The 13,851-nt window shown below is 40.0% G+C and overlaps 1 protein-coding gene across 3 annotated transcripts in view; it reads left to right on the top strand.

Annotated features, from left to right (window-relative positions):
• The window catches only part of FMN1 (formin 1), a 415,126-nt gene that overhangs the window by 179,840 nt on the left and 221,435 nt on the right, over window positions 1–13,851 (top strand). For all 3 annotated transcript variants that reach the window (XM_044231844.1, XM_044231846.1, XM_044231845.1), the window contains one exon: window positions 2,651–2,712. In XM_044231844.1, the coding sequence (XP_044087779.1) occupies window positions 2,651–2,712 (62 nt within the window). The remainder of the gene's footprint in view (window positions 1–2,650; window positions 2,713–13,851) is intronic.

Raw genomic sequence — 13,851 nt, 5'->3', positions numbered from 1 at the left:
GGGGGTACTGTGAATGTTAAGTTTTCTTTTTGAAACTGTTGCTAGTATCATGATTTTTATATACTGATTTTATATCCAGCAACTTTACTAACACATGTTAATTTGAATATGTTATTTGCAGTCAGTCTTTTGGATTTTTCTAAATACATGTTCTTAGTGAATAATAGCTTAATTTTTTCCTTTATTCTTATATATAATTGTGTGTATACACCCATGTTTTTTCTTATCCTATTGCATCCACTAGTACCCTTAGGAAAATAATGAATAGAAATAGTAGTAACCGGGGCACCTGGGTGGCTCAGTGGGTTAAGCCGCTGCCTTCGGCTCGGGTCATGATCCCGGGGTCCTGGAATCGAGCCCCGCATCGGGCTCTCTGCTCAGCCGGGAGCCTGCTTCCTTCTCTCTCTCTCTCTGCCTGCTTATGATCTCTCTCTGCCAAATAAATAAATAAAATCTTTAAAAAAAAAAAAAAAGAAATAGTAACAGGTGTTCTTGAGTTAGGCTGAATTTCCTGTGGAAAACATTTAAAAGTAAAATATTTTATGTAGATTTTTTAAAAAATTAACTTACTGTAAAATTAACCTTTTCTTTTTGGTGCACAGTTCCATGAATTTTAACTTGTGTGTGAATTCATGAACTACCACAGTTATCAGGATAGAGAAAGATTACATCACCCCAAAATTCCTGTGTGCTGCCGCTTTGTAGTCAAATACTAGCACACCCCCCCAACCTCTGGCCCCTGCTACTCTGATCTGTTTTTATCCCTATAGTTTTGTCTTTTTCTGAATGTCATATAAATGGAATTAAACAATAGTTAGACTTCTGAGACTTTTTCACTGTTTGTCTTTGAGATTGATTTATGTTCACATATGTATCTATAAGAATTCCTTAGTATTGCTGAGTAGTATTCCATTCTATAGATATACCACAATTTGTTTATGCCTTCACTCTTGAATTACGTATGTTTTCTAGCTCTGCAATTTATTCGTCTTTCTTAAATAAGAAAGTTGCTTAGCTTCTTTATGCATCAACATCTTCATCATTAAGGGGGTAATGTACCTACATGATAGGGTTATTAGGGGAGGAAAAATGAGTCAATACATATGAAGTACTTAAATAATGCCTGTTATGTAATAAATGCTCAGTAAATACAATCCATATCATTGTCTCCAATATTAGTAAAGACTTTGAGGTAGAAAAAGACTTGACAAGTTCAAGGAATAGCAGGGAAGCCAGAGTGCCAGAGGCAAAGACAGAGAGAGGCATGTAGGAGCCAGGTTGTGAAGGATAATTTGGGCTGCAGCAAGTGTTGGGATTTCACCCTAAGTGCATTGGAAAGCTCAGGCTGAGACATACTCTGGTTTATGCCTTCACTGGATAATTCAGACTGCTGTTAGAAAAACGGGTATGGTGATGGTGTTAAGCGTCAAGGCAGATGACCTTTCTAGGTTATTGCAGAGGTCAAGGAGCAGACTGCGGTGGCTTGGACCATAGTGATGTTTCCTGAGTGTGGGGGTGGTGAGAAGTGGTTCCAGTCGAGATATGGTTTGGATGTAAAATTCACAGAACTTGCTGTCAGATTACCAGCTCACTGTAACACATTCCCCATAAGAGCAGCAGTGTGACCCTTTAGAGTAACAACACTCCTGTCCTGTTGGGGCTTTACCAAAGATTTCCTTCATCCAGTTTTGAATCCACATCTGAGTTTTCATGCCTGATTTCTGATATCCACTTGAAGAAATAGTCTGTCCTTTCATGTATTTTTTAAATGACATCTGTTTCTTTAGTGCTCATACTCACAACCCCAAACACATTGTTAAGAAAACAACTTATCCCACAAAAATGTTTTCCATAGCATTTTGCTTTGTGGTCCACCAGTCTGGATAGTTCTGTGACCCCACATACTTAGTCGTCCTGCTGGAAATGAAGCCGTCTGAGCCGCTTCATGTTTAGCCAGCGGGCTGGTAGTTTTAGTTGTTGGCTGGAGTTCTTGTGTACACTTGGGACTTTTTGTTGGAATAAACATTATTAGACTCAGGCTAAAACTGGATCCGAAATTTATTTTTGTCCTCCTTTCAACCTCCTCACCCTAGATTATCTTATCCAAATGACAAACGGTCTTGACTTTCTGAGGTGATCTAAAGATTAAAATCAGCCCTGGGTGCTTGCTTAGCCTAGTATTGAAATGGAGATTTTTCTTTTTCTTTTTTTTTAAGCAGTTAAAAATAGAGTTCTCTGATCTCACATACAAAGTTTGATTTCCTGTGTGTCTGCTCTTAACACGTTTGTATTTGTTCTCAGTGCCGCTTGTGCTTCCAACTCCTCCTTAAAGACAAACACCTGACCCAGTCTTTATCTGGAACCCTCACCGTGCTTTTTTTTTTTTTTTTTTTTTTAACCCTATCCTCTCCTTAATTTGGCGCCTCTCATAAGTCAGGGTTTGCCGAATGGAAGGAAATTTCCCTTCTATCCTGAGCTACTTGTCCTCTCTTGGCCCAATTTCCAACCTCTCTTGTCAGTTTAATGTCAAACTGGCGTTTATTGACTTGGTTTACTTGTAGCAGGGACTCTGGCATCTTGGAGATGCTCACTTGAATTGTGTGCATGATTTTGTGCTTCTTTGTAACTGGCTTCTTTTGTGATCTTACAGAATACCAAGCTGCTATTTTACACTTGAAGAGGGAACACAAAGAAGAAATTGAAAACCTACAGGTATATCTCTTTGATTCTACTGAACCGGTCGTGTGAGACTGCTACTTCGTTTTCTCATGTGCCAAAGTAAATATTCCCCTTTTGTTGCCATATTTACTTAGACAGCATTTGCAGCTGGTAGCCCTCAGCAGGCACTGCATTTATCCTGGGGAGGGAAGACTGGAACTCCATTTTCCATATAATTCAATTCCTATTTTTAAGAAATGCAAGTGCATTTGCCTGGGAAAACATTATGCTTGGAGAAAAATATTAGTTTTGTTTGAAAAGCAGGAAATAAGATAAGAGTATTTAGACTTTGACTCTCTGTAAGAAGTCCTTAAAAACCCATTTTTTCGTATGCACACTGCAAACTCTTTTGTTTGGCTTACTCCCATTCGTGTATTTGTATCCATCCATCTCAGGACATCCCTGCAATATGATGTCAGGCAGATCAAGGCACTTAGGGAAGTGGCCCTAGTGGGAACGCAGAGTTGTGCTGAACCATTTATTCTCTATCCCCAAGGACTGCTTGGAAATTGCTGACTTGATCCCAGAAAGACTAAGGAATTATTTACTTCCTCCCACTATCTAACTGTCGTTCCCTTAATGTTTGGTCTTTGCTTACAGTGCCTATGACAGGAAGCTGTAGAATTTTCATTTCAAATAACTAAATATTGAATTGGGCACTGATTCTAGTTTATTGATGACTGGTTTGACCCATACCTTAGAGGACAAGAGCGAAATTTAAGTAAAACTTGGTGTTTATTCAGTGCTAACTCATTCCTTGCTAATTTAATGAATCAGTGGATCAAATATTCTTCTTTCCAATAAGTGATAAGATGCTTTTTTAAAATAACTGAGACACTCTATTGGGTTATATAGGTTAAGCCACTGCAAATAACCAAAAAGATTGTTAAATAGGTCAGGTAGTGTATAAATTGAGCTTGTTTTAAGCAGCTTGGAAGGGGGAATGAGTCCATTTCACAGAGAAACAAACAAACAAACAAAAAAAATGGAAAACTACCCCTGTCTCCTAGGGGGAAAACAGAGGCCCTTAGCTCTTTTGTTGCAAGATGCTCTACAGAGCCCTCTCTTCTTCTTTGTTCTGGTGTATGAAAGATTCTCGGCTGTCTCAGAGGAAGTGAAATGGGGATTAGTTTAAGAAACAGATTGCTAAAGAGGGTAGACACGGAAATGATTCCATGAGCAGCAGCTTTGTGTAAGAGCTCGGTTGTACGTCAACATTGGCTTCTCCAGGTGGTAGCCCAGCCCTGTGAGGTCTTTGATTGCTAAATAATTTGCACAGTAACAGCAGGCTCTTAGTGTTTTTGAATTCTTACTTTGGGCTGGGCATTGTTCTAAGTATATTACATATAGTATCTTGTGTCATCTCCACAAAAGATCCTATGATCTTACATCTCAAACTAAGGAAAGGTGGGAGAAGGAAAAGAGAAGAGTAAATGGGAAGGGGGTCGTATACTGTGCTCATGATCTCCAGTTAAAATAAAAGTTAAATCAAGATTTGATTGGTGATAATAAAGGCGAAAAAGTGTTCCTAATTACATCTTCAGTTTTCTTTGTCTGTGGAAATAATTATCTGTTTTTTAGATGCTTTTAGTAAACTTAAATTCTTTTTGTACCGTATTTATGAGTCACATAAAATTGCTGAAACCCTGGGGCCATGACACACTGCTGCCATCAGGATGGGGGCGGTATACCCCACCGGTAAACTTACCTGTACTTTGGAACTATTTCCAGAAATCACAGACTGAAAGCCTTCAATAGGAAATAGGCAACTCTAATCCCTGATCTGACCTAGAGACGTGTGTTTGGGCAAACACAGCATCTTAAAGGTTGAATCAGGAATATATATTTTAAAAATATAGAGGAGTTTCTAGCTGTTTCTAAAAAAAGAAATTAGAAAATACGGCAACAGTGGAATTACTTTCCGGCCTGACTTCAACCAGCTGGGGTTGAGTAAGCAGGTGTCTACTTCAACTGGGATATCTGTTCTTTAGTTAACCGCTGTCCCCACTCTGGGCCACTTCCTCTGTCTGGTGCCTTTCTGCTTTAATTAACCCCATTCTCTGGGAGTTGAAAATAACTAGAGTGGCAGCAACACCAACCAGTCAGAACAGATACAGTTCATAAAACAGGTGGTGACCCAGCCCGGCTGTGCTTGGGTGTGCTCACTGAACATCTCCACTTATTTTAGTCCACAAAGAAAAAGCCACATCTATTGTCACAGTACTAGTAGAAGGCAATGGTGGCAGAGCCGTTACTTTGGTGTTCATTTCCTTATATGTGATTTCCATTGGCAGCCCTTATTGTCCATTAGGTTTCCTTTCCCCACTTACATGTCACAGAGAAGTCAGATGTGTTTCAGGACTTCTTCAGCATGCTTTTTTAGAATAAAAAGGATTTCCTGCTTAACATACACAGGAAAAGTGATTCATTCTGTCACTACTATATACAAGAATTGATATGTATCACTGTTAGTTTTTTTAGTGTGTTTTCACAGAATTTAAAGAAATGGCATGACTTAATAAACAGAGAACCTAAAATCAGCTGTCTATTGTTTAATTTTTATTTATTTATTTGAGAGAGAATGAGAGTGATCCTGAGCAGGAGAGGCAGAGGAAGAGGGAGAGAGAATCTCAAGCAGACTCCATGCTCAGCATAGAGCCCGACGTGGGGCTCAATCCCATAACACTGAGATTAGTAGGACTTGAGCCAAGCCAAGAACTGGTCGCTCAACTGACTGCACCACCCAGGCACCCCAGCTGTCCGCTGTTTCGGGTACAGATTTGTAGAGAAGTCACTTACTTATTCAGGTTTCCCATCAGCAAAATGGAAACCTTATCACCTAAAATGATTTGGAGTTCACCTTTTTAGCCCAGAGTCCCAAGGCTAGTAAGCGGGGGGGGGGGGGATTCTGGAGTTTGTGATCTCATTTATGCTCTGTAATCTGTAGATATGGAGTCTGCACTATAGAAAGGACTCAGGGCTCAGTCCTAGAATGCGCCTTCAAAATGTGTGGCAATTCACCTGCATTTCCTCTTACATTCAACCACGAAGATTTATTGACGCTTTGAATGAAATCCATTCCCAGCATCCGTGTTCAGACACCTTCTACATAAACAGAGCATCTTGCTGGCTCAGCTCTCTAGTAAGAGAGTAGTGGCAGATCAAGCATTTTTTATGACTTCACTATTTCATGTCATTTATAATGTAACCACAGCAAATTCTTCAATTTTGTCCAAGGTTGCCCTTCATTTAGCAAACTACTTCGAGGGTTTATGATCACTTAGTGACACTCAGCATCATCTGGTTCTTTTTTCATTTTTGGATAGTTCTGGGTTACTGACTCCGTTTTTGAAGTGACAGCACTTTACCTTTACAGGTTCTCACTTATCTGAGAAATTTTTGCCCAGGTTACCGTTGCCCAAGTTCATGACTATTGTGTAGAAATGTATTTCAGACCTGCCTTTAAAAGCACATGATAAAACTAATTCTCCCATGGCACAAAGAAAGAGATTCTCTGAGATTCCTAGGATTAAGATTTTTTTTTTTTTGAAGACTGTTCTGGGTTGATTCATATAATCTTATCTCAATGAATAATCCACTTCCTTGAGTTCAAGTTAAATTCTTCAAATGGTTTCATATTGTCAAAGTCCTGTTTATGAATCTGCTGATTGTAAGCACCTTGGAGAGGGTGATGATTTTTTTTTTTTTCCCCTCTCTTTGAAAGTACCTCACCAAGTGCTTGGCCACACAGATGGTACACAAACATTTCTTATATAACAACCTGTGATTGAAAAATAATAGTACTAAATTTAATCAAATCCCTACTATGTGCCCACCTCTGTTCTAGGTATTTAATATTAGTATTATAAAGCACAAATGTAGAAACATAAGCTAAGTAATAGATCTGTCCCCCTTTTACAGATGATAAAACATGAGTTTCCCAGAGACTGTCACTGGTCAGAAATTCTAGACTAGTCGGTGGGAGAACCTGAATGTGAACCCACCTAGACCTGTCTGAGCCTTTACATTAATCGCTGCAGCAATACTGGACAGAACATTGGATCCAGAGTCAGAAGGTCTGGATGGTGGTTAGGTTTGGGGTGATGAACAATGTGAGTGCTTTCAGCTCAGTTTCCTAATATCAAAAATGAGGGTCCAGGCCGTATAATCTCTAATAGTGCCTTTAAATTCTACTATTGGCCCCACCATCCTTGGAAAAAAAAGAAGTTCAGTTTATCTGTCACGTTGTCTTTTCAGACTTGCAGTTATCTAACTCAGAGTCTAAATCCCCATTATTTACACATGCCGTTTGGTTCTTTTAGTTTCTTTTGGAAGTTCCCCTCTAACACAGGCCCTCTTCCCCACTCTGCTTTCTCTGTGGAGCAGCGTGTTCTTGTTTCAGTAATATTCTGCATGCTAGCTTCCTAGTGGTTGTTCAGATCCCTGACTCAGGACTGGCTGCAGCTCCTACCATGATAAATGAAACTTCTACAGGAGGGCCAGCTCTTCCCTATGACAGGAGGGAAGCATGAGCAGGGGGATGGCTAGGACTTCTTTGGCTCTCTGCTTCAATTTTGAAAGTCAGGGCCAGGGAGGGGTGCAGTGATAGTGGAGGGAAATGCATGCCCTCCGTCTGGCTTTTGAGGAGCTTTGGATAACTTAAGAATGTTGTTTTTGAGTAGCACTTTAAGCAATTTGGAAGTAGGTACATGGAAATGACAGATTGGTTTATCTCTTTTTAACTAATGTTCTTTGCACTGTAGAACAGAAGAAAGAACTAGCCAAGAGTGACATTTCCTTTACAGGAATCTTTCTCGTTTACCCCATTCATCACGTGCATAGCCCATAACTGAGGGGAAACTTGACTGAGCGAGCGATGGCCTTTGGCAGGCCCCTGCTCATTGTGCAATGCAGTCACATTTCTAATATGGTAACTCCCACTGTGAAATGATCCAGGGACAGATGCCAAACTAGAAATTGACTTACATTGTCCTTGTTGTCCCCAAGAGAACCAAATGGTATGTTGGCCTCTGTTAAACGAAACTTATAGACTTCCTTTTCTCTCTCCAGCTCACCCCACAGGTCTATTTCTAATAGTTCACACATGCTGTTGACACAAAATTGATTACAAACTACACTTGAGCTGATACAGCTAAACTTATAAAGATACATAAATTCTGAGCTGTTTCCGTTTGTTATGTTCTTTGTTATCAACACAATACATTTAAATCTATTAGTTCCTTGAGAATACTGTGAGGGAAAGGGAGTAATTTGCAGAGGGATAAACAAAACCTTCACAATTAGGAAATATGACGATTTTGTTAAACCCTCATGGTATTCCCCTAAGTGCTGATATTAGCATAATTCATTACTGAGATGTCAAAAAAGAAGACAAAATTTAAAATGTTGAGAAATATTTTAATTCACTGTTTCAATATGGGTACAGAATACAATGTTACAGAGGTTTAGTAGAGTTGCTGGTTTACTGGAGTTGAGATGCCTCTTAGGCTCTAGGACCCCTGGAAGCCCATAGATATGCCGTCTGTATTCATCAGGGATATTGGCCAGTAGTACTCTTTTTTAGTGGTGTCTTTATCTGGTTTGGTATCAGGGTACTTCTGGTATCGTAAGATAACTTTGAACATTTTCCTTCCTTTTCTATTTTTTGGAATAGTTTGAGAAGAATACGTATTAACTCTTCTTTAAATGTTTGGTAGATTTTGCCTGCAAAGCCACATCTGGTCTGGGCTTTTGTTTATTGGGAGTTTTTTGATTACTGATTCAATTTCTTTGCTAGTTATCAGCCTATTCAAATTTTCTGTTTCTTCCTGTTTCAGTTTTAGGAGATTTTATGTTTTCAGGAATCTATCCATTTCTTCTAAGTTGTCCAATTTGTTAGGGGTATAGTTTTTTGTAATATTCTCTTATAGTTGTATTTCTGTGGTGTTGGTTGTTATTCTCTCTCATTTGTGATTTTATTTATTTGAGTCCTTTCTCTCTTTTTTTTTTTTCTTGGTAAGTCTAGCTACAAGTTTATCAAGTTCATTGATTTTTTTCAAAGAACCAGCCTCTGGTTTCATTGATCTGTTCTATTATTTATTTAGTTACTATATCATTTATTTCCATGCTAATCTTTATTATTTCCTTCCTTCCACTGGCTTGAGCTTTAGTTTGTTGTTCTTTTTTTCTGATCCTTTAGGTATAAAGCAGGCTATCAGCAGAGCAGAGAGCCCGATGCGGGGCTTGATCCCTCATGACCTGAGCTGAAGGCAGATGCTTAACGAATGAGCCACCCAGGCGCCCCATCTTTGTCTCTTCTTATAGTCTCTGTTTTATTTTTTATTATTTTTCAAATGATTTTATTTATTTATTTGACATACACAAGTAGGCAGAGAGGCAGGCAGAGAGAGAGGAGGAAGCAGGCTCCCTGCTGAGCAGAGAGCCTGATTTGGGGCTTGATCCCAGGACTCTGGGATCATGACCTGAGCCGAAGGCAGAGGCTTTCACCCACTGAGCCACCCAGGTGCCCCTAGTCTCTGTTTTAAAGTCAGTTTTGTTCAGGGGCACATGGGTGGCTCAGTCTATTAAGTGTCTGCCTTCAGTTCAGGTCACCATCCCAGGGTCCTGGGATTGAACCCTGTGTCAGACTCCCTGTTCAGTGGGGAGCCTGCTTCACCCTCTCCTTCTGCCCCCTGCTTAAATGAAGTCTTTAAAAAATCAAAGTCTATTTTGTCTAGTATAACTATTGTTACTCTGGCTTTCTTTTGATATCCATTTGCATGATAGGTGTTTCTCCATTCCCTCACTTTTAGTCTGTAGGTGTCTTAAGTGTAAAATGAGTCTCTTGTAGGCAGTGTATAGATGGGTCTTGGTTTTTTGTTTTTTGTTTTTGAGATAGATTTATTTATTTATTTATTTATTTGACAGAGAGAGAGATCACAAGTAGGCAGAGAGGAAGGCAGAGAGAGAGAGAGAGAGGGAAGCAGGCTCCCTCTCTCCTGAGCAGAGAGCCCGATGCGGGACTCGATCCCAGAAACGTGAGATCATGACCTGAGCCGAAGGCAGCGGCTTAACCCACTGAGCCACCCAGGCGCCCTGGGTCTTGGTTTTTTAATCCATTCTGTTACCCTGTGTCTTTTGATTGGAACATTATTCCATTTACATTCAAAGTAATAGTTGGTATGTGTTTATTGTCATATTATTTGTTTTGTGGCTGTTTCTGAAGATTTTCTCCGATCCTTCGTTGTTTTTATTTCATGGTTTAATGATTTTCTTTAGTGATATACTTGGATTTCTTTCTTTATTCTCTGCATATTTATTAGTGGCTTTTGATATATCATTATCTTTGGGTTTGTATATAACCTCTTTTTCATAAAGCAGTCTATATTAAGTGGATGGTTGTTTAAGTTTGAACCCTTTCTTTAGTACTCTCCTCCCATGTTTTAGGTATATGTTGTCATGTTTTACATCACTTTATTTTGTCAGTTCTTGACTGATATTTTATATAAATATTCATTGTAAGGGCACCTGGGTGGCTCAGTCGGTTAAGCTTCTGCCTTCAATTCAGATCATGACACCAGGGTCCTGGGATTGAGCCCCACATTGGGCTCCTTGCTTAGCAAGGAGCCTGCTTTTCCCTCTCCCTCTGCCACTCCCACTGCTTGTGCTTGTGTATGTACTGTCTCTCAAATACATAAATAAATGATTTTAAAAGAAAGAAAGAAAAATAAATATTCATTGTTACTGCTTTTGTGTTTCCTACGTCCATACTGTCATTTTTGGTCTCTTCTTTTCCACTCAAACATCCCCTTTAATGGTTCTTGCTAGTGGTCATGAACTCCTTTAGGTCTTATTTGTCTCAGAAACTCTTTAACTCTTCTTTACTTTGAATGTTAGATAGAGAATTCTTGGCTCCTGATTTTTCAAAATCAGCACTTTGAATATATCATCCTACTCCCCTCTGATTTGTAAAGTTTCTGCTGAAAAATCTCTTGCTTGCCTTATGGGGCTTCCCTTGCATATTACTGTCTTCTTTAGTCTTGCTGCTTTAAAAAAATTTTTTTTATCACTATATTTTGCCAATTTAATTATAATGTGTCTTTGTCTGGATCTGCTTTTGTTAATCTTGTTGATTTTGTTTCCTTCCCCAGAATAGGGAAGTTTTCAGCTATTATTTCTTCAAATAATTTTCTTACCCCTTTTCTCTCTTCTTTTTCTTAGATCTCTTAAATATGAATTTTATTATTTTTGATGGAGCCACTGAGTTCACTAAGTCTGTTACCATTATGCACAATTCTTTTTCTCTCTTTTGTTCCGCTTGATTACTTTCCATTACTTATTCTTCTGGGTCATTAATTCATTCCTGCTTCTTCCAGCCTGCTGTTTATTCCATCAAACATGTTTCTCATTTCATTTATTGAGCCCTTTATCTCTGCTATGTTATTACTTATTTCTGTGTTAAGGGTCTCAGACAAGTCTTCCACTTTTTCCTCAAGTCCAGTGGATATCATTATGATCATTACTTTAAATACATATTAAGCATATTACTTATGCTTTTTTGCTTAGATCTCTGGCCCTGGCCTTTTCCTATTCTTTCATTTGGGATACATTTCTCTGTCTTCTCATTTTGTCTAAGCCTCTGTACCTGTTTCTCTGTGTTAGGAAAGTTAGCTATGTCTCCTGTTCTTGAGGATCATGGCCTTATGAAGAAAAGATCCTGCACCCTGTCATGTAGTGTCCCTTGTTCTCCAGGGCCTGGCACTTCTGGGAATGTGCTTTGCTGTTGTGTCCTGGCCACTTTATCCTTCAGGCCAGTCATCTGCAGAGGCTCTCTTTGCCTATTGTGGACCCTGTTTGGTCCCTGACTTGAATGTGACATATTTTAACTACGTGTACTATGGTCTATTTGTGAAATCATGCCTGTCACCACTGCCACCGGTATCAAGGCTCTGTAAAACTCCCACACTGGGAGACACTGTAAAAGCAGGGATTGGACCTGTCTCTTGGGGGACAGAGCCCCTCTTGCTGGAACTGAGGCAAGCATGACTGGGAGGGGCAGTTTCACCAGAGTATGTAGGTAGCAAATGTTGGGCTGCACTGGTTCCCGGAGGTGGCCCTATGGTTATGCTAAGGGATGGAGGAGGGAAATGACATCTTCCAGTTCCTTTGTTCCTGGAGGAGTCTTTCTGTGAATTCTGCTGGTCTGGGACATGCTCCAAGATAGCAGTTAACCTCCCCACTATGTGCCCAGGCACTCTTCGGATCACTCTTCCATGCTTTATTTCTGTGGGTTATTTGCCTGCCTTTTCTCCAAGAGCAGCTCCAAAGCCTCTGATTCCCCCAGAACCAAGCATGCTAACCTTTAAAATTCCAGTCTTTAAGTTCTCCTGGTTGTAAGAACTCATGAAATTTGGGGATTTTCCCTTTCCAAGCCAGTTGCTATGGAGAATTATCTTCTCTGTGTGCTTCCCTCAATGATAGTCTGTCTTTTGCCCTTCTCTGTGATCACGGCGCCCTTCCCAATGCAGTGACCATAGTCTTTTTCTCTCTTAAGCCATATCTCTGCACTTCATACTTTCTTTGATGTAGCCTCTTCTCTACCTTTAGTTGGGGAGTTTTTCTGCCAGTCTTCAGGTTAATTTCTCAGGTAGTTAGGATGATTTAATAGTTATCTAGTTGCATTCCTGTGAGGAAGGGAGCTTAGGGTCTCCCTTTGCGGCCATCTTCCCTTCCTCCTAAAGTCTGGGCTCTTTACTCATTTATATTGATTGCCTGGCCCTGCAGACATCAGTTGATGACCCTGGTGTGGAGCATAGAAGAACTGAATAAGAATGTCCTCATCCTCTGTCTCCATGGTCTCTTGAATACCAAGCAAAAGTCTCTTGAACTCTTAGATCTTTGTGGACCTTTATATGTTTTTATATATTTTTTTCCTTTCCTTTTACCTTCCTTCCTCATCCCCTTTCTCCTGCCTCCTGTCTTTTCCTGAAAGGACTATTGATGGAATAGAGAGGGCAGCAGTGTTGGAAGGTATGGGAAGAATAAGCGCTTAGTGCAAAATATTGGGTATGTTCTAGGACATTTGAGGAAGGGATGGGAAGAAATTTTGTTTGATTTTTTTTAAAAGATTTATTTGTTTATTTGACAGACAGAAACCACAAGGAGGCAGAGAGGCAGGCAGAGAGAGAGGAGGAAGCAGGCTCCCCACTGAGCGGAGAGCCTGATGCGGGGCTCTATTCCAGGACCCTGGGATCATGACCCGAGCCGAAGGCAGAGGCTTTAACCCACTGAGCCACCCAGGCGCCCCTGATTTTAAAGTTTAAATGCGCAGTACCCTTTAATTCCTGACTTGACTGGAGATGGTTACTATTGATTATTGAAAATAAAGTACTAACCTTATACCAGACTTGGTGCTCACTGCTTCATATACATAATTTCTAATCAATTGAGACTCAAGAGAAGCGAGAACCTGTCCTCAGTTTTCACAGCTGGTTACTGTGATGGCAAGATTTACTGACTAGGTGTGTCTGGTTTCCAAATCTGCTCCTCCCCACTGTCAACTTGTCAACTGATTTGATTCATTTGCTCGAGTATAGTGATTTTCTTAATTTTCATTTTCTTTCCCCTCATCCTGTGGTAGATACTTCTATAGATCACCCCTTATTCTTGTCCTATGCAAAACTCTTCATATGGTTCCCCCCCCCAAAAAAAAAACCCACAAAAAACAAAAAACCAATGGGGACATTTTTGTGGTATTGGGAAAGAGATAGAGGAAGAGTGCTCTTATCTCACTGGTTCCAGAAGTCACAAGCTGTTTTTTCTATTCTTCCCACCAAAGTATAGCTGAGAGGAGCAGGTAGAAGATTGCCCTCTTCAGTTTCATTGCTCACAGCCAGTTCAGAGCCCAATTTGAAGCAGAGACTCTGATATTTCTCACCATACTCTTGATAATTGTCCATATTCATCATCGAGATTTGAATCCTGAGCCTCAAATCAATTTGTGAAGACCACAAAGTCAGATCATACTGGGGCAAAACTTCTAGTTCCCTGCCAGCTAGTTACTTCATTGATGTCTGCATCAGGGTTTCCTTAGTTATTCTCAAACCTTATCTCCCCCAACACAGCTTCTGAAAC

The sequence above is a fragment of the Neovison vison genome, chromosome 13, assembly GCF_020171115.1.
Source record: "Neovison vison isolate M4711 chromosome 13, ASM_NN_V1, whole genome shotgun sequence".
Taxonomy (NCBI): Eukaryota; Metazoa; Chordata; class Mammalia; order Carnivora; family Mustelidae; genus Neogale; species Neogale vison.
The sequence above is the reverse complement of the archived record's forward strand: the minus strand, read 5'-3'. Positions and strand labels throughout refer to the sequence as shown.